General features: G+C 34.6%; 1 protein-coding gene across 3 annotated transcripts; it reads right to left on the minus strand.

The window, feature by feature from the left end:
• Positions 1 to 215: 215 nt before the first annotated feature.
• On the minus strand, positions 216 to 20192 carry LOC101244034 (protein unc-13 homolog). Of its 3 annotated transcripts, none has more exons than XM_069288364.1 (27): positions 20092 to 20192; positions 19790 to 19851; positions 19396 to 19571; positions 19232 to 19296; positions 18629 to 18971; positions 16907 to 16973; positions 16668 to 16821; positions 15750 to 15917; positions 15510 to 15620; positions 13974 to 14183; positions 13170 to 13271; positions 12004 to 12234; positions 11549 to 11623; positions 11303 to 11383; positions 9063 to 9248; positions 8810 to 8965; positions 8431 to 8523; positions 8053 to 8124; positions 7292 to 7409; positions 6500 to 6678; positions 4292 to 4373; positions 2449 to 2553; positions 2191 to 2297; positions 1499 to 1576; positions 1323 to 1418; positions 1083 to 1178; positions 216 to 667 (listed from the first exon to the last, which is right to left on the minus strand). In XM_069288364.1, the coding sequence occupies exons 2-27, from the start codon at positions 19795 to 19797 to the stop codon at positions 494 to 496; spliced, it is 3333 nt and encodes a 1110-aa protein (XP_069144465.1). In that variant the 5' UTR covers positions 19798 to 19851; positions 20092 to 20192; the 3' UTR covers positions 216 to 493. The 3 variants fall into 3 exon arrangements, with proteins under 3 accessions (XP_069144465.1, XP_069144468.1, XP_019066502.1); XM_069288367.1 differs by having other exon boundaries at positions 19994 to 20188; XM_019210957.3 differs by having other exon boundaries at positions 19790 to 20192.
• Positions 20193 to 21753: the final 1561 nt, after the last annotated feature.

Here is a 21753-nt window from a genome sequence, read left to right on the forward strand (position 1 = left end):
CTTTAATGTCTGATGGATAGGCCTTTTTAAGTTGTACCAGCTTAAAATTTTCAGGCGATCTGTTTTTGCCAATTCCTTTCTGTTATAGTATCAAATGAGATTTTCAATTTTTGTTCTCTAGCTTGCTCCCCCCTCACGTGAACCTCTCCTATTACTTTATGTGATAAACCAGAAAAAAGGAGAACCAATAACATAGCAGATTGTTCTTGAACTGGTTTTGCAACAACGAAAAATCTTTAATACCTCACTTGCCAGAACAAATCCGTTCTCCCATGACAGCAGAAATTGTGTATACATGCCTTCCAAATAGGTTTAAGACTGCACACTAAACATATACATATAACTAGTAAACAAAAAACTACGTTTTAAGTACATTCCCTGAAGAAGAAAAAAAATCTGTGCAGCAGACTGTCTCATTGACAAATGAGATCCTTAAAAATGAAGTTTCGATAGTGTATTATGTTACAATCTCATCAATGGCACAACAAGTACACTAAGCTCCAGATTTGGGGATTTTGAATTGCTTCTTGACAAACTGAGAGGCCTCTGACTCTCCTCGATGACACAGGATCCTAAGAAGGGTCTTGGTATCAGCACCTAATTTACCCCTTCCGCCCTGCATTTCTAACTCACTAGCAGATCTCAGGTCTTCTATTATTTCCCTAGTCTGTGGACCATAAGAAACAAGCAGTATGTCAGTCATGTAGCATTCTCGCACAGAAGATTCAGGATAAAAAGTGTGACATAGAAACCAGATTAGATCAGCTTAGCAATGTTCAAGCAGCAAGCAGACTTTTAAACGTATACATATAATTTCTTTCTAGAATGAAAGTTAAGCATTACAGCATCTTATTGACCAATTATATGCAAAACAATTATATTCATAAGAAACGTGCTATATGTGGACATTGTTATCAGGGGAGATAAAACAAGAATGCGAAAAGTGCATATTGCTCATACAAAGAGTTTCATGATAGAAGAATGGAGAAACGAGGAAACAAGCATCAGTAACCGGATGGACAAAGGTCTTATGCAGTCAACTCTGCTAATTACTTCATTATGGATGATATTGCTGAACTAACCTCATAACCTTGCAACTTTATCACCTGCCGAACACGTGCAACTTGATTTTCGACTACTCCACGAGGAAGCCCATCCCCACCCGAAATGAAGAATTCCTTTCACAAACAAGCAGCAGTAGGTTAGAAATAACCATATTGTAACTCCACCACTTCGAGATATCAAGTAGACAAAAATTGGTTTGGATATCATTAGGAGACAGATAGTTCTCGAGCATATCCAACCAAAACCATTTTAAATACCTTCAAGATCTCTAGATCCTCCTCCAATAGCTTAGCATCACCCAGGGAGAATACACGTGATGGTCCTCCATCTAATATAACTCTGACTAGGCCATCCTGGTGAATACGATTTTCAAGGAATTCAAAAATTACTACAGTTTAAAACAGAAAAACTAAACAGTAATAAGTGCACAGACCAGTGATGCTTGAAGCAGTCCTGTTACAACACGATCCCGCAGTGGCTCCATTATCACATCACAAAGTTGATTAAGAACCTGCAAATTTTGGAAGAAAGTTATAACCATCTCTGTTTCTCTTTTTCCCAAGTAAATATGAAAAGCGGATAGATGCGCTAGTAAAATCCATATTATTTTATATCCCTCTTAACAACAATCTAAATCAGGGATCTAGATGGCAAAATTGATTTGCTCAGAGGGTTTCCCTGCAGATGCCATCACATTTCATTGATTTCGTACTAATTTTGATATGCCGTAGTATAAAAGAAAGCATGACATTAGTTACAAGTATACATGTTACTATAGGTCCTTTTATGCAGATGTAGAAAAAAAATTCTCAACTCAAGTTTCTGACCATATAAAAAGGTGCTTCATGAACGAAGTTCAGATAAGATTTATGAATCAGATTTCTATTTCAGTGACTGTAGTTCAACTTTCCAGATCTCAACATCTCATTACATGAGCGGTTTAAACAAAATATGAAGACCAAAAATTACGTTGCCAAACTTGTTTCCATCAAAAAAGGGAGATAAGAAGGTGAAAAGATAGAGGCAGACAAGGAGCAAAAGAGATCAGAGCATTAGTATTGAAATCTCATGGGATGATTACTCTCAATTGTTGTTAAAAAGCAATAAGTTATTTCTTTTTCTTACCATATCGAGTGGCTCCATTACTGATTCCAACCTAGACTGTGAAACACTGGGTTTATAGAGATTCTCAATGAATGGTTCTCTCAAGTCACAGAAAATGATTTTTGTTCCTGCAGTATTAACAAAAATGAATTAGGAATTATCTGCAATGAGCTCACAAGACACGAAGAAGAATTCTCTCACTAGTAAATTCACATTCTCCAAAGTTGTATTGTTTGCAAAGAATCCAAAAAAGATAAGAGCACAAAACAGAAGTCTTACCAGTAAATTCACACATTCTGTCAATTGCAGCATTGATATCCTTTCTGCTTCCATCGAATGAGTCCTTCTTCTGGAAACCTTTTGCGGTTTCCTCCGCAGGGTTCTCTTTGTTTGGAAAAAAATAAAGTTAAGTAAATCTGTTTTGCAAGGAATACTACTACTCAAGTGACACTCATCATGATAAGAATCATACCTAGACTCTATGGACTAAAAATCCAAGTTGATATTGATTATCTAGAAGCTATGCTTAACGGTAAATAGATTTAAGGTCAGCTATCTCCCCGATCCCCTTTTAAACTAAAAATAAGTAACAAGGCTTGAAGCTCTTTATTCATATCATGTTCTCCCCATTTTCTTGTGTGAAACATTCCAAGCAACAAAGTCATAGGCTGTCCCATGCATATTCAAAGCTTAAATGCTCAGTTCGTGAAATAAGAAAAGTTTTGTTATTCCCAGCATTCCTAATTATGATATAATTTCCAAAAGTTTTCTTTTTATTTATCTTGACTAACATAATCATTTAGAATATTTTACACTAGCTTAGCAATTCTCTTGAATATCAGCACGCCTCTTAAAACTAAAGGTGATGAAACAACTTAAGATTGCTTATAATATTAGTAAACAAGAGGCTAAAAAGCGTCTCTGGAATAGTAAACAGTTGCTTGAATTATACCAGAAAGAAAATAGTGTTGAAATTATTTTTCCAACAAACATTGCCGACAATTGCAGAACAGAAAATATTGCTTCCGTCAATTGTTCAAATTGACAGCTGAAGAGTACCAAAAAGTTGTTCAAACAAGGATCACTAATGTCAACATTTAGAGAACAGATTCAACACCCAAACTCTGATAAAGACAAAGAAGATAACATAACTTTTTTTTTGAAACAGTGACTTGAAATTTAATGTATAGAAGAAGGAACTAATTACATTGTTTATACCATTAAAAAAAAAGTTTTTCTACCAGTACCAGAAGTTCAGTTTTCAGACTTTAGAGGAAGGACTCGAGATCCAAATTCTAATAGCACGAAAAGAAAGAAGAGAATAACAAGTCTGGGAATGTTTAGCTTGAAAGGCTGCAAGGAAGAATGGACAGAATTGTGGTCGAAAGAGACAGTACAGCCAGAATGATCTATCAGAGGTGCATTGCTGCGGAATAAGTCACCGGAGGTAAAGGTGGTGCCGCTAGAACGGTCAAAGGAAAAAAAATAAGTGAAGATGGAAATAATTTAGTTGAATAGGTATTCAAGAGTAGGGAAAACTACATATATCTTCGCCAAAGTGGTACACTATGATACCATGTGAAAGAGGATAGAAGAAGAGAAAAAATTGACTGAAATCAGATGGTTAACTACAAACAAGAGAGCTGCTTTGTATACTTGTCCTTGACCTGGGGCTCTATCAGAAACAACCTCTCTACCTCCCTAGGTAGTAGGGGTAAGGCCTGCATCACACTACCCTCCCTAGACCCACTTGTGGGATTACATTGGGTATGTTGGGTGGTTGTTGTAACAACATAAAAGAGAGCTCCTTATATAAAATCTTGAACTATTAGAACTTAATTTGTAACTATGACTAAAGCTAATTTATAACTATGAATAGTGAGGAAATATGATCTTTTTTCCCATTTGGAATCACTTCCAATCGTCTACTTCATAAAACATCAAAGATGGAGAGCACCCTTCAAGATAACAAATAATTTTAAGATAAGGTAAAACGACAATACTTATTACCATAACTCAAACATGTTAGAAATGTAATTAGCTGCAAAGCTAGAATAACATACTAAGAGGAGATAATAAGACATCTCAATACATTCAAAACTCAAAACAAACTGTTTCTTACTTGTCAATTTATCATGATGCTTTTTCCTTGTCCATCGCGCCCAAATGCTGTCCTCCAATTTATTCAGTTGGCTAATAGCATACTATAAGGATAAACAAAGAGGTAAGGCTCAGAATTGTTCAAGACAGAAACACATGATCACACATACACATGTTACAAATTCAGAAGAAAGAAACTTGCCCTGTCTTACTAATTCAGCCACAGAACCTTGCTGAACAGGAGTGAGACCCATCTAGTTCACCAAATATGGCCGAAGCATGCATTACATATACACTCGGTTATATAGTGTGTATACATATGTATCTAATATGTATATGTGTGCATATTATATGTTATTAGCATATAAGTAGACACAACCTATACATTGCGTACTAATTTTGTGAACTAGATGGCCCAGTGGTATTGGGCAATAATTTTCTCTTAATTTTATTAAATTTCCTTCCAACACAGAGTACTGGCCAACTCTAGAATACAAGGTTCTCACTGTAGCTCATTTCATTCTTTTAACCAAAAGGACATAAATTGATGAAACCTGTCTTTGCTTCTTGACAAATAACTAATAAAGCATTAGGAGCTTATATTTGGAAAATGCTGATCAGCATAGTATTTGAGTGTTAACCTGCATGAAATTTGCACAAATGCAAAATTTCCATAAAAATTAGTAGTTTAGTGCCTAAGAATTTTGGGCACATTATGCAAACCTTTATAATGTTATTTTGATAGTTTGCCTCGATACCGATACGATAACGTCCCAGTCACAAACAAGTTGGGGTATAGTACACTTTGATATCTTGGAAAATCTCCAAGCATTGTTGTACTCTAGTATTGATTCGCTTGTTATGGTGGATATTCTATAGTGAAGCACAACGCGTAAGCCAAGTACATCCTTTCTAACAGAAATAAACAAAAGTTTGTTGACAACAAGAAGTTGGTGTTTCTACCATCCGTTGCGTCATTTAACTTTGTATCTTGATATTTTGTTGTCATTTCTTCTTCTTGCAACCCGCTATCATATCTTCCCTTTAAGCCGAGGGTCTATCGAAAACAACCTCTCTACGCCAAAAAAGTAGGGTAAGGTCTGCGTACATCTACACCTCCTTAGAACTCGCTTATGGAATTACACCAGATATGATGTTATTCACACAAAATGTTGGGCCACATGGACATTCTAAGCATGACATTTCTTCAATCATCAGTAGAAAATACAAAAGAAACATTGAAGACAATGATTACAAGAATCATCCAAGAGTGCGCTTATCCTGAGACTCTCGTGGAACAATTGAATGCTTATTACAATCTTGTCTTAGATCAAAGCATCGAGTAAACAGAAATATTGCAACAACTGAATTAACAATCTTGTCTTTTCAATCTAAAGAATTAAGTGTCTTCAGGTGCCACACATCCAACCCGTAAAAGTTTTTTTTTTTTTGAAATTGGTAAATTGTATTCCTTCAGCATTAAGGCTATGCTGGCCACCTTATTTAACATGGATCACCTGTGATGATAACTACATTGGTTAGTGTCCCACATTGGTTGTGGGACGTGGAATTGGCATCCTTACGTGATCGTTCAGCAATCTAGCTTTTGTGATTGAGTTAGGCTCAAGGTCCATTTCTTCTTATGGTACTAGAGTCATGCCCATTCCTGTTATTGTGTGTAATATGTTGGGCCCCATATTATGTTGTCCACACTCAACTCCAGTTAGCAAGCCTTGACATGTGAGGGGTTGTTAAGTGCCATACATCGGTTGAGAGATGGGTGGTTCATCTCATTTTATGGTCTTCAGACGAACTAACTTTTGAGATTGAGTTAGGCCCAAAGTCATTTCTTAACACACACCTTCCTCTCATTTTAGGGGGATCATAAGCAAATTACAATTCTCAACTTCCAAAATATAGTACTAATTGACTTTCTTCTTCATCCTTTTCCATATAGTTTGTGGGCATAGGACACATACACATCTGATTTCCATATATCATTTCTTACTGCATGAAATTACTAATCTGTAGAATTCAAATTAAAGATTTTGAGAAAATGCATTTCAACTTTTACAAAGAGCACAGCAGGAATTATGGATAAATCAAACCAGTGCAGCGAAATACACCCTTTAGATCAATAATAAAGGGAACATGAAACATACAGGAGCAAATGATAAACAGCTTAACATCTTATCATACATGAAAAGAGGGAAAGTAGAAGTTAACTAACATGAAGGCTATTCAACTGCACACAGAGCGTTGATGTTGCCGCTACGTCAATTTCAATAGACTTCAGGACATCTGGTATCCTTGTATCCTTCAACTCCTTCTTTACAAATGCCTTAATTCCACTTTCCCTTGAGTATCTCGTCAAAATAGGCACAGGTGGAACAATATCTTCCTTATTAGCTGCATGCAAATGGTAGCAAGTTCACCATAAAATATATAGGTTCAATTTAGCAGCAAGCAGTTCTGCAGAAACAAATGCAAGATATGCAAATGCAGAAAGATGAGCAGAGAAGTAGAAGAATACAAATAATTTACACGGTACAACTTTTCGTTGCCATAAATATAGAGCCACTAAATAAAAGCTTCAAAGCTATTTCAAAATTCAACATGTTAAATTCTGTCAATGGGAATCTGGGATGGCAATGGAGGGTCGTCAAATGGGTACATTGACAATTCATCCATATCATTTGCAAGAGAAGAGTGAAATAAATAAACTAGGATATCCAATTATTGGTGACTTGGACAGAATATTTACAGTTCCAGTGGGAAGGATAACGCCCTTCCTACGGTGAAAGAGTTTTGTATACTGCAGAAAACAGATTCTGATCTAATAGTTCCTCCATCCATTACATTGATGTCATTCATCAAACCATAGTGCAAGACACAAAATGAACCAGGAGACAATTAAGCTAATAAACGACAACAACAGGCATGTAAAATTTCAGTATGAAAGATTTTTCACTGCGAGGAAAAAAAGGAAATTTTTAAGATTGGGCAGGAAGAAACTATATACCAATCTTATCTAATATGGTCTTTGCATATACTTGAAATGCATTATCAATGCCGCGAAAGAGGCTACCCAGTTCTCCTGGCCTCATCGGAACTTCCAGAGAAAAGAACTGATCGACCGTCTGCAGTGAGAAAATTGTTCAACTCATCACAAAATGTGGTATCGTATAAAAGCATTTGTAAACCACTGTCGGCATATCAGAATCAACAAAGATAAAAGAAGAATGTTCAAAATTTGAGCCACAATGTGAAGTTCAGTTCCTCTTTCTGTTTTAGTTCCCACCCACCCCACACCCCATGGGTAGGGGGAACTGGAGCTTTAGAAGCTTGTGTATCTTCAAGTGTATATGTTCCAAAAGCTAAGTATTTTTTCAGTTAAGTTTCATGCACCAAAAGTAAAAGAAGCTAGGCTGCTATAGATAACATGGACAGGAAGAATACACAAACTTCATCTTGCAGCTGAGAGTAGTTTGTGATCAAACATAGCTCTCAAGCACAAAAGTCTAGAATTTAGATTTGGCTTTTTTAGTGTAGCATTATGATTTCATAGGTTACTAATTTAAGTCCAGTTCTCCCACTGTACATAGAACAAATCAATAAAGAAATAACTTCCCTTGTTGCTGATCAATTATTGCAACTCTTCTTCCAGATTACTGTAATTTCATTACAAAACACAATAAACTTATGCTGCGGAAGCTTGAATAAACTGATTCCAGAAAACAGAGAAAAATAACTATGCAAACGAACAGAGTATGATTTGCGAACCTCTTCCACAATCCTGTAGACTTCAACAATTGAACTTCCATGCCTTTGTTGAGGTGAAACCGGTACCCACCGCTGGAAAACCATAACAAAGGTAATCAACTTCATATGCTAAAAGACTGGTCTTTGGTCAGAAGGAGGATCTCAATTTACTCTTATCATCACAACCGTGAATATTGAAACCAGGAGATGCCTCATTTAACTTTATTTATACATATAAAAAAGGAGATAAGACATGAGATAGAAAAATTTAAAATGATAAATGATTAATGACAAATGTCATAGGGAATAGAAGTATAATAACAAAGGAACAGCTAAATAATTGATAAATTTGTTAAATGAACTACAATCAATAGATTTAGAAACTCCCTAAGTTATTACCTCCTGCTGAATAGCCCGGTCAACCCAATTCAAAATCCTTGCAAGTTGTGAATTCACCCATCGTAGTACCAATGTCCCAGACGCAGTCTCAATCTATACTTAAAACAAGAAAAGGCTAAGAAAAACACCAGATTCACTACGTAAAATATTGAGCATGACACGTGGAATCTTTATTAGCAAAACCATCCCGCCACCAACCAATAAAAAGGTTCGGAGCAGTTAGACTGCCGAGGTCAGAAGACAATAAATCCAAGAATCTTAATTTACTGGCTACAAAATCTTTCATTTGGAACTGCCCCGTATAAATTTGGCAAAATTATGTCACCCTAAGTTACTCCATTATAAAAATATTAAAGAAGCCCAGAAAGAGTTCCCTTACCTTGAACAAGTTTAGTTTTCTACAATAAGCATCTGATGTTCCATCAGCACAAGAAGATACGATAACTTGCATTATATCATGCTCAAGACTATAAGCAGCAGGAAAGACAGCTATTGTATCCTCGGTCAGATGTTCCGCATTATCAAGGAATGGTCTCTGAATAAATAACATTCACTCAAATCTCCATACCAAACATATTACCATTAATCAAGCTACAACTAGATCTCCAGGAGTTAGATTAATCATTACTTACCAATTTGATACCATAAAGCTTGTGAAGTGTGGATGCAGAAACAGCAGCAGCATTTTGATGCCGTTGAGATAAGATAGGCATGTAAATAGTATTATCTCTTTGCAATAGTTTCTTCGTGTGTTCTGCAAGCAGTGCTAAAGGATGCTCATTTGTTGCTTGAGATATTGCCTCAACATCTTGTATTATCTGCACAAAGCGATTATTCATGACAAACAGGAATTTCCCTTCATGCCCAATCTAGAGGAAACACAATACTGAAATAACAACACTCAGAAACTAGCTATGATATACAGAGACATTTCTGTACATTTAATGTACACTACGGATAGAGGAATACATAGAGTTGAACATAGTAAAATAAGAAATTGAAAGATTTGGTTCCCAACGATCAACATCACACTAATATAAGATGAGAAGTCTAGCACTACCACAATCCAGGGAAAGATGGTCTACTTCTGTTGTTAAAACCACATGAAGTAAATCAATCAAATGTAACTTCTTTAAAACAGTCATTTTATGGGAAATATGAAAACACCCTCTTGCTTCCTGTGAGAAGCCTATTTAACACAAGTGTCCCATAATCTAAGGAGATTCATAACATGTTAGCTGTGAAATAGAAAGTAAGAAGACCTGGGGCAGTGCTCTTGGTCTTTTCTGATCCGGTTCTCGATTATTTTAGTATACCATTATAGTAAAACCCATTGCATGTCAACGCCTCACTTATGGTGGGAAATGGGGAACATATTCAGTTTTGGAAAGATATTTGGCTAGGAGACATTCCTCTAATGAATGTTTTTCCAAGCATTTTCCAGATTGCATCTAATCCAGACTCAACCTTCTCGCAGTACAGGGAAGACAAAGTGAGGAATCTGATCCTAAGGAGAAATCTCAATGACTGGGAGTTGGAAGAGGTTTTTAGCCTCAGTGCAATCAACAGACAAAGCAAGGACAAACTTATCTGGAGACATAGCAGGTATGGATCCTACTCAGTTACAACATGCTACCTTTAACAAAACTCCAAGAAAACCTTAGTTGATCAATGGCCATGGAAATTAATATGGAGAACTAAGTTGCCACCTAAGTTATTTGTTTCAGTTGGATAACTCTAAAAGACTCTCGCTTGACTCAGAATAATGTCATGAGGAGGAAATTCCAAATAGTCAATAGATCCTACATGTGCTTGTACAACTCAGAATCTATTAATCACCTGTTCCTTAATTGCACAGTTGCAACAGGCCTATGGAACATGTTCTCACTTTTTGGACTCACTTGGGTCATGCCAAGATCATTGAGAGAGGCTCTTGTGTGTTGGAATTCTTGGAAAGTTGGAAAGTCCATCAAGCACATCTGGTCTTTGGTCCAGCTTGTATTTTGTGGTGCTTATGGACGGAAAGGAGCAAAGATGTTTTGATGGCACTGTAACTCCCATCTCTACCTTTATAGCAAGATGTTTGATTACTCTTTCAGGTTGGGTTAATCTCTCTCGTGTACTTAGTGTCGATTCTTTCCTGGAATTTATCAGCTCCATAGATCTCTGTTGTTAGCTGTTTAGATAAGCTTTTTTTTGCCTTTTTGGGAGCTGATATTTCTTTCTTTGTAATCTGTGCATCTGCTTGATGCTTTGTTAATGACATTCTTGTTACTTCATCAAAAAAAAAAAAAAAACATTGCATGTCAACAAATGAGAAATTTGGATGGACTGTTTAACTGGTCAGAGGACATATTTAAGCCACAATGACATTTATATGTAGCCAACAAATAAAAGAACAGAGAACAGATTTAAAAGAACCACACTATGCGTACGGATATTCATAGTTAGGGTTCTCTAATATCTGAAGAAATTAATCCAACTGAACGTAGAGTTGCACTTTTTTTCTCATAACCAAGAAATCTGACTGTGACCCGCCCTTTGGACCAATCACAGCCTTCTAGACTCGGCAGATAATGAGTCCGCCCCTCTAACCTTCTCCACTTAAATATTGGGCTTCGCTTTGCATGGTGTGGGGCTTGAACCTGTGACCTAAGCCACAAATCCTCCACTTTTTGCCACTCGAGCTAGGCCTTGGAGGCCTGATCGTAGAGAGTTGCACTTTACAGTTAGGGCCTTCTACCAACTCATGAAACTAATTGAACCAGTGTTTGAATAATCACTGCCCCAACATATAGAAATATTTCGACAGCAGAAATTATAGTCCACAACCAATTTGACTTTCCTTTTCCAACAAGTAAAAAGTCTTTACCCTTGTAAATGCATTCTTGATTGAAGATGTCACGTAGAACTCTATCTGCTCTTTATCTGATATTGTTGCAGACTCCATTGCCTACATAAACATCAAAGTTGAATACAATATTATTATCTATAAGTGTCCATGTATGTGGATCTTATGGTTTGTAGTGAATGCACAGACAGCACAAATAACATATCATTCAATTTCCCAGAACAAATTTAAGATAGTTCACCAGAAAAGTTAAGTAGTCAGACATACTGTTTCAGGTTCTTCTAGAAGAAGTCTTCGAACAAGCATAGCAACTGCCACAGTGTTTTCCATCATCATCAACCCCTAAAGACAATAACATCAACTAGTTTTTAGACACAACTTTCTTGCACTATTAACTTAAACTAAATAATATCCTACATTTGAAATATATTTTCGAACAGAAAAGGCAGAAAATCTGAAATGGAATTAATTTCAACAGAAAAGGCAGAAAATTTGAAATATTGGCTATACCATAATTCATGGAAAAGAGTAAATTTGGAAGTTAGTTTCTTAGGTTTAGATTGCTAAACAGAGTTTTTAGAACAAGCTCTAAGATGATCAGTATCTGTATTACCACAAACAAAATTTTTAATAGACTTGTAAAAGTAAGTTAAAACAAATGACTTATCATGCGCACAAGATTTGCCATCGCCTAATCAAAGTAAAACAAAATTGTCACGAACCTCAGCATAATTAAGATGGTAGTCTCCCAACTGCTTATCAGCCCATTTTGAAATTGGCAACAAGAAAGACTGCAAGAATGTCAACTCTTGGAATCCCTTCTCCATTTCAACTCTAGAATGCAAACTCTTCAAGTGCATTCTCTCTTGCGGTCCCCTTTGCTCCTTCAAAGGTATTTTTTTTAACTGTTCAATGACATATTGCAAGATCCTTTGCTCTCCCGTGATGACAAACTGCAACAACACAAGGGGCTTATATTGAAATAGGACAATCATGCACCAACAATAAGCAAAGAGGAATTGATAAAGGGATCAGCTTCAACCAAGTAACCAAATTTGAAATAAGGGTGGGTAACCAAGTAAGAAGAAATTGTTGCAACATGTCATGAATTATTTACAAACACTTAACTAAAGAAGATGGAAGCAATCGCCTAACAGCCAATTGCTTATTGGGATAAAAAAATTTACTTAAATTTGCAGAAGTTAAATAATGTGGATCGAGGAGAGGATGAAGATTTTATATTCCAGAAAACCAGTTTTCAGTCCATAGTGAAGTTAAGCCAGTTATAAACTATATTAGACCAAATAGCACATTTGATTCGACAAAGGTCACATTTCTAAGTTAATGACACGATGAGAAAAATAGGTCTGAAGAATAACACTGAACCAGAATACTACTAACATGACTAAAACATAGTCCCAACTATATAAACCTTTTCTATTTATTTTTTTTGAAACTGGTAACATTGTATTCCTCAGCATTAAGGGCCACCTCCAAAAGTGTTAGTTACGTAGAAAAACCAACAAAAGAACAGGACTACTTACAAAGCTCCTATGAAATGCAGTAGTTGAATTTCTTCTTCTATGTTCATTTCTTTACACCAAAAAACTAATTGTTAAATGAATATTGAATTTCACTATTTTTATTGAAGTTAAAATATTCAGTCCCAACTATATAAACCTTTTCTATTGTGACCTATTATTTGCTATGTCTGCATGAATTCCAAGAGATCGTAGGTTTCTCGAGACAATTTCCTTCAATTGATAAAGAAGTAAAATTTATTCCAAACAATTGATATACCATCGGCAGGTTAGTATTCAAGCAAATGCTAGTAATGTTTTAAGCAACTCTGAATAGAAACCAGTATTTTTCCTTTGTCATTTTATACCTGTCGAAATAATACCCAAGCATAGCAAGTGTAGTGGATGGTTTCTGTGATTCCCAAAATACGCCATGTGGACTTTAGAAGCTCCAAAATTTCTTCAACTTCCTGGTTAGGAAAAATGAAGTTCATAATTAATCATCCAAACCTATAAATTGATTTCTAAAGGAATGTACTCACATAACACCATTCATTGCACTACTGTTCAAAATTTTACTATTTTACAAACAGAACAGGTTATGTTGTCCACATAAAAAAACTGCTCAATCCCAGCAAGTAGGGGCTCGGCTATATGAATCCTCACTGATCATACCTTTCCATTTTAAGCTCCTTGAACCCATATTATTTATAATAATTAAATAATAATAAGCTCTAGAAGTTCTATATATTTATATATTCAAAATGCATAAAACTCTCATATAAGACAAGACCTAAATTACTACTAACATGACTAAAACATAGTCCCGACTATATAAACCTTTTCTGTTGTGACCTATTATTTGCTATGTCTAAATGAATTCCAAGAGATTGTAGGTTTTTCGAGACAATTTCCTTCTATGTGATCTTGTGGCTCATGCCCTTTGTTACATGTCCCTTTGTTACAAACATAAGTACACAACATACCAAGACTGTAAATCAAATGACCCTTAAAGAATATTACCTTCTTCATTCAAGAGAAAGGTGACATCCTATGAGTATTAATTTCTAGTTTACAAGAAATAAGATGATCATCTTTATCCTGGCACCGTAAGGCAATAGCAAGAATTGCAAGAATCACGGAGAATGACATTCAAGTGGGTTTTAACTGACCTCTGTGAGCTTTCCCTCATCTAAAACATCAAAAATACTGAGAAGTAGTTTCTCGTATAATTTGACATTCAGGTGATAACCATCAGCCCAGTGGCATACTTCACCAGTTAAGTCACCTCGAGCTGGCCTTTCTGCCAATGGCATAGCGATCTCTCTCAAAGATTTTAAACATTCTGTCCTTTGCATCTCTGCTGCAGGAGGAGGAAAAGACTGAAACAAAGAAATAATAATTTTATGGCATATCATCAGAAAGAGACCTTTCTTGTAACCTTATTTCTCAGGACATGGGTGTTCATAGTATATGGTATCAAAATGTCATTGGATTGAGAAAAAAAGAAGAAGATGAGAGTGCACATAATAATGATGAAGAGTATCGAACAAGCAAACAAGAACAAACATCAATAATAGCATGTCAATGGAACTAATTCCATGGGTCAACAAGATTTTTTGGGAAGTCCTTTTAAGAGAGAACAAAAGAGAGACAAGAACAAAAAGAAGTACAAGAAGATAAAACATGTCAATTTTCCCAAAAAATTAGACACTTCCTTAACCATGAAACCCACGAGGGCCAGGGACAGACAATTCGGAACTCAATATAGCATACCTCCAATCTAAAAGATGAAAAACCTCTTAGCAACTCAATCTTTAATTCTAAGCAATCCTATGATTATGCATATGATGATCAAACTTCAAAACAGAACTCTCAAGTATATCAAACTGTATTTAATTTGTTTGAAAGAAGTGGAGTACATTTGTAGTTCTAATCCATCTATTTAATATTTAACATACTTATTTTCGGCAATAAAATTAGGAAAATGAAATCCGACTAGGATTACTGCAAATTTATATTCATTGCATCGACCTTCAGGAAAATTGGTAAATCATGATTCAATTTGCAATTCCCTTGCTGAAAAGAATGATATGTTAAATTGTAATGTTGTAAGTTAGTCGTTTGTATAGATGTTTATAGGGCCACATGTTTCCTGTCGTTGTTGGTATAGATGATAGACAGACACGTGTTTCCTGGCTCTTCCTCTTATATTATAGGAAAATAAAAGAGATCCCTAAACTTAATTAAACCTGAAGTCATAAAAACGCAATTAACAAATCATTTTGGTTTGATTCGTTTCTTTGTTTATGAACAAAAAATTCGATTAGAAAACTAACTAAACCAACTGAATGCATAATGTTACTCAAAGTCAGCGATGCGGTGTATATACTAAAGCATGTGCACCCACTGCCTCGGATCCTAAGCCCGCCACTCTTAGTGAAAGTTTAAAAAAGAGTACTGAAGTTCAACTTGAAAAAAATTGTGAAAGTTGAATATTAATGAGTAGAAGCCAGTATTTTCTTGAAACCAATACTTTAAGTCTGAATATTGAATTTCACAATTTTCAAAGAAGTTAAAATACTAAAGTTATTTGGATATTTGCTAGGATGCCTGACCAAACTAGAATTGCAAATACTTAAGTTAGGTATCAAAATATATCAGAAATTTCTCTTCGGCAAAAGAGGGACAGAGAGAAATGTACACACCTCAGATTCCTCTATCTTAGCTAAAAGAACCCTTAGCTCATTTGCTTTTCGCCCAGATTCCCCAAACCCTACGGCAGGATGATTTATGAGCCCCTCCTCCAACATGTTTAACTGAACTGACAGAAAAAGAATATGTAACAGAAATGTTAAATACATTATCATATGATTTAAGTTGCATCAATAAACAACTTTGCAAAGTTTGTTACAGCAATTACATTAAGTGGGAAAGACAACACTTACTTGTCTCTTTTGCCACTTAAAATATGACTTTTTGTCAGAAAACTCTGAGCGTGAAATACAACATAACAATTCCAGTGGAATCAAGATTGTATCCATCCTTTTACCCACTTTTCCAACCATCGCATTAAGGAGACCAAGTCTTGTCCTGACATCCATGGCCTCAGAAATCTGTACATAATACTCAGGTAAAAACCCAGTAAGCATGAAACTGTAAATTCCTATATAACAGAATTTGAACCCACAACCTGTGCCTAACTCATATATCACTAGTTGCTTTCTTACCACTAGACCAGTATTGGGGCTATTAGAAGAGTAAACTTCTTATTTGATATTTGTCCACAAATATCACGTGTATTGAGGTTAACACCATATAAGTAGGTGGTCTTCCATATTTATCATATCATCGGATCATCAATATCTCTCTTCCACTATTATCTTCTAACATTTTCCTTTGGGAAATTTACCTCTTTTTGTTAGCTAACACAAATTAATTATCAAAAACATCGAATCTACAACTACCTTTTTTCCTGTCCGACACTAGGAACACTATTTATATTATATACACACGAACAACTGGCAACTGGTGTATACTAGCCCCATATACCAAACAAATCACCAACATAACAGCTCAAGGCAACAACGTACTTTGATAGTATTTGAACACCTCTTGGCATAATATCTCGACCTTAACTAACAAATTGTAGCCTCATCAGCCTTATGCCCTTTCATTAAGGAGAAAAAATTATTGCTTTTTAAGTTATTTCATTTCCTAAAAGATTTGCAATGAAACAGAGGCAAGTTAACCCAACTTGTTGAGTTAAGGGCAAGAAACAAATAAGATATCAATCCCATTACTGCTGTGAATCAAACAACAGAAGAGCACCAGCCAGAAGGTAACAATGTCATTCATTTTCCTACCTCCATCTGGACACGCATTGTCTCCAACAAACTAACCAGTCCAGATAAATGCTGTGACTGGGTCATTACATTTTCACTCTTACTACGGCCCAGCTTCCTCATCAATCTAGATTTCTTCTCCTTCTTTTTGTCCTTTGACGGTACAATGAGGCCCCTGTGCATACAGAATGCATATTAAATGCGTTTAATTAATCAGATGGGAGATGTTGCAAGCCAACAAACAGAAAATGCGGAAATACCCTGAAGCTCCAGCAGCAGCCAGAAGGATCTCATATGCTGTTTCACGGAGATCATCATCGCCAATAGCTAGGAAGAAATACAGGCTGAAGTATAAGTATCTCCCGTCCATCCACGTAAAAGCAAGAGAAGAATACATTTTGAAAGAAAATAGTGGAATCTACACGTGAAGTAGTGTAACCGACCAGGAAATACTGGAATAAAATATTATATTAAAGTGTTTGCCCATCACATACTTGCTCCAGTAATCAGTCTGAAAGTGCCTATTACGTGCAACACATGAATTCAAGGTTTCAAACATTGTATAAAACCAAAGAAATCAAACATCACAAGGCAAAAAGATGGATTTAATATGAAGCTCCTAAACAAACTCTTACACCCCATATAGGCTGTTTAAAAAGTAGAGGTAAAATAAATTAGTTAAATGGATATGATGACCTCACTTCGTTCAAGTTCACATTTAACATTTATTGAGATATTCCCCAAACACACACACCTCAAACCAAGGAGGTGGCAGAAATAAGAGAGGATCAAATGACATCAACTTATCACTGGTTTTCATGCACAAGCACACAACTTAACTTAGCATTTGATTAGGGTTTATGAAGATGGAATAAGCTTCAGAACAATTGAATATTATTTCTACTAAGTACGAGAGAAGTTATCAGAGAAGACTAAGAAATACTTGAATGTTCGTTGCAGAAAACATTAGTGGGAACACTTTATGCTTAAAAAGCATCAAATGAAAAAATTAGGGCCGTTAAAGATCAGGAATCAAATTTACATAACTATCTAAGATTCTAAGTGGTTCTTTTTATAAACATAATCAAGTGAATGGTGATTAGAGGAGAAAATAACAGAGAGCTATAAGAAAATAAAATAAAAATTTAAGCACTAAAGAGAGTTGCATCAGAATATCTAAGAATTAATAATCTGACAACTAATTTTGTTTATGATAGTCAAAGGTCAAAAAAACATCAAACAAGCATCAAGATAGTGCTAACTCTTTCTAATCGAGAAAAAAAAATAGGATTACCTTTTTAAAAAATTAAATAATGCCTATCATCCGGAAGAAGTTAGAAAATCCAAAAAATCACACACAAGTATGCTGGAGATTAAGGTGGATTCAATAAAAAGAGGACGAATATTCTCCCAGTATCAAGCTACTATAGAAGTATGCTATGTTCATGACCTTTGTGTATTGCTCGAACAGCAATTAACATGGATGAGAATTGAAATCTATTTATCATTAGTATACAGCACTTGATAGTATAGTGGTTAAATTCCCTTTAAAAAAAATCCATTTATCATTGAGCGAAAATTGCACAGAAATTAGAGCAGTTATACGATACATTTGCATCAATGTTGCTAATAGTTTCCTGGTCATGATTAGAGCAGTTATACGATACATTTGCATCAATGTTGCTAATAGTTTCCTAGTCATGTGTCAGCATCCTAAGCATAAAGTAACCAGTAGTACAAATATAGAACTAGAGAAAAATCTAAAAGCACTCTTACTCTACCGGTCTTTTTTTTAAATAAACGTTACTCTCCCTATCTTTTATTTTTCTGGTATAACCAGTACTATAAATATAGCACATTAGAGCTAAAAAGCAAGCAACTAACAACCTAATACTGTACTGCCAAAAAGAGATGGACACACTTATGATAGCGGAAGTTACTGGTCCACCATACACATATACACCTACGATAAGCATGCTTACCAGTAGCAAATGACGGCAATCCAAGCATAAGATCAGCAGCATCATTGAGAACTCTTCTTGAATACCTTCGACTATCAACTTCATCTAGATCATCATCGTCATCAAAATCCTCAATGTCGTCAACTGTTAACTCTTGTTGTTGTGTGGAACTGAGAGACTGAGATTTGGATAAACTGGAAAGCTCTTCAAATGGTTCAGTATCAATTGACTCTGACGTTGAGAGTGTTGGCAAAATTGGTGATGGTGTGGAAATAGGGACAGGCGGGGGTAATCTTCTTGGAGGCAAACCCGATTGTTCAGGATTTGTAGCTAGAAAGAATTCATCAGTTGAACCTGCATTACTCTAAATACAAAAAGGAAACCGTTGAAGAATGAAAATAAACATTAATGTGCATAGAACGCATGAAATAATGTTCTGGGATAGGTAAAAACAACCCCATATGGAAATAATTCTAAGCTGCAATAGATAACCCTCGGGAACTGGAACACTCACAAATAGTAACTATTGAACAGAAATCAATGTATGTGCAATCCCGAATAAGAACATTCATAAATAGTGACCCCATTGAACAGATAATAATGTATGTGCAAGTTCGAATTTACCATATGAGGGAACAGAGTACTGTCATGATAATCTCTAATAGCTTCAGATAGTTCAAGAAGTCCGCCTACAAAAATACGACATCAATCCTGACTTGATGATTGCAAATGCAATATATTTTAAAGCAAATAAGAAGAGGCTATATTTTGTGGTGGACATTCCCTACCTTTTCTTGCACAATTGAGGACAAAATCAACGCTAACTTGATCAAGATCCACATCCTCCAAGGAAACAGCTCCGGGGGGCATTGCCACCTTCTTGATTAAGCTTCCTGAAAGTATGAAATTCAATAATATCCGCCTATCTCTCCGAAATCTTTGTAGAAGCTCTATAGAGTTCTCCCTGCAAACACAGACAACACATTCAATTGGAGCCGCCACCCACCCACATTGTGTCCCCGTAAATTCTGTACCATCAAATTTCCTTAAACATATCAAGAATCTTTCACCTTAACTACTTAAGAACATCAAGATTTACTTCAAACCAACTTCAAGATCTATTAGTCTTGTAAACATAATCAAAACAAGAAAAGAACCCATTGGATTTTAAAGATTACTTACTCTTCCATTGCAACTTCAACGATAAACTCACTTGCTTAGCAACTCACACTAGCATTCACCAACTGAAAGAGAGAAAAAAATCCAAGATTCTAGAAGTAAATACCAAAACTGAATGAAATTTGAACAAGTCAAGAGTGAATAATTCTTAGAAGCAAACACCAAAATTGAATGAGTCAAGAAAGAGTGACTCTTAAAAGTAAATACCAAAATGGGTTAATAAGAAGATCAAAGGGTGTTCAAAACTGAAAAGGTATCAAGAAACTGAATTGAATCTTTCAATTAAGATGTGAATGTGAACTCACAACTGACTGAAGAACAAGAGTTTCTGATTTCAGATTTGTATAAAAAAAAAATGGAGCACGAGAGAAAAATACTTTTTTTTAATTTTATTTTTAATCTATATGGGGCTATACGGCGTTTGAATATTATTTATAGATCAGATTAACCGTGTTAAATTTTAGGCAATATTTTTACACGCATTCATATTTTATTTTTTTGGGGTTAGAAACATAGATAACTAATAACTTTACTTACCAATATAAATAAAATTTAGATAATTGAAAATAAATTGTCTAATATTTAGAAATAATTAGAGAAAATTAGTATCAGATTGGTCCTAAGTTCTAACAAATTATTATTAAAAAAATTACAAGTTATAATAAGTAAATCTCAAATAACTAAAGTTGTTAAAAGTTTAAATATATGTTTTATTTGTTTATTTTGCTAAAAGTATTTGCTTAATTATATTTTTTTTATTCATACTCTTTGACTAATGGTTAACACTAAATTTGAAAGAGATAATTTGAAATTCAAAAAATATCTCATTCATTATTTAATTTTATTAATCACAATTTAAATAAATTCATTCGCTTGGGTTTCTGACTAATATCCTTCCCAATCTCTTACAAGCCTTTCGTTTTTCTTTCAATTTTTTTTTTTAAGAAACGGATCTCTACGTAGATTATTTTAGGAAATCATATCTGAATACATCTGTATTATTATCATATATACTAATTCACTCTATTATCTGAAATAATTACATATAGTCCTCTTAATTAATAGGAATAAGGTACAAGTATTTTTAAATTATAATCGTCATTATAAAGACACACATAAATTTAAGAGAAAATTTATATAATGACAAACTAATAAATCAAATTAAATGTTAAAACCACACTTTGATTTAATTGTACCATATAGCAAACTGTTTGTCAGTCATCCCTCTCCTTAAACTCTCGCTCGCTACTCTCCCTCTCACTTTTATATAAACACTTTGATTCTTGATGAATAACCAATAAAATCAAAACTACTCCTATAAAATTATTAAAATGTGAATAATATATAATTTAAAATACTTATTTTTTCTTTAAAAATAATAAAGAAAAATTGTGCTTTGGAATTTTAATCTATATATTGCTAATAGCCACGTTTTAATTCTACATTCTAAGCCCAATTAAACAATATTACATGTCCGCAAAATTATTCATTTATTATTTATATAAAAACTAATAATATCAAATGTGCATGCATTTTAATTGAATTTTCTATGCTCTCAAATCATTTTAAACCTGACATGAATGATCCGATAAATCACTATAATTTACGTAATAATAGAATTCTAACAACTAATGAGTGATGTCCTATTTTTTGGAGCTTGCATTATAAATAATTTTAGGTACTTTGATGATGTTAGTAAATGATCATTGTTACTGATACATTAGCCAAGTAAGAAAGTAGAATAACTATACCAAAGCCCAACAGTTGTTTGCAAAGACCTTCTCAATAATAACCTTGTTTATTTTAATTAAAATGGTATAAATTTCATTGTTTTTGTTACTAGTTCTTGTATTATATCCATCCGTAATAACGTTTTGTCATAAAAAACGCTAATATAATTAAGATATTTTTAATAATTAGCATGGAATTGTTTCTTTGAGTTATAACTCTTCTTGTATGATTAACTT

Source organism: Solanum lycopersicum, chromosome 1, assembly GCF_036512215.1.
Source record: "Solanum lycopersicum chromosome 1, SLM_r2.1".
NCBI classification, from domain to species: Eukaryota; Viridiplantae; Streptophyta; class Magnoliopsida; order Solanales; family Solanaceae; genus Solanum; species Solanum lycopersicum.

What these genes read in the sequence shown, in the direction of transcription:
- LOC101244034 (XM_069288364.1), bottom strand. An exon ending in CAATGCGTGTCCAGATGGAG is followed by an intron (nt 15,918 to 16,667) that starts GTAGGAAAATGA and finishes TATTATGTACAG; the next exon opens with ATTTCTGAGGCCATGGATGT. An exon ending in AGCTTTATGGTATCAAATTG is followed by an intron (nt 8,966 to 9,062) that starts GTAAGTAATGAT and finishes TTATTTATTCAG; the next exon opens with AGACCATTCCTTGATAATGC.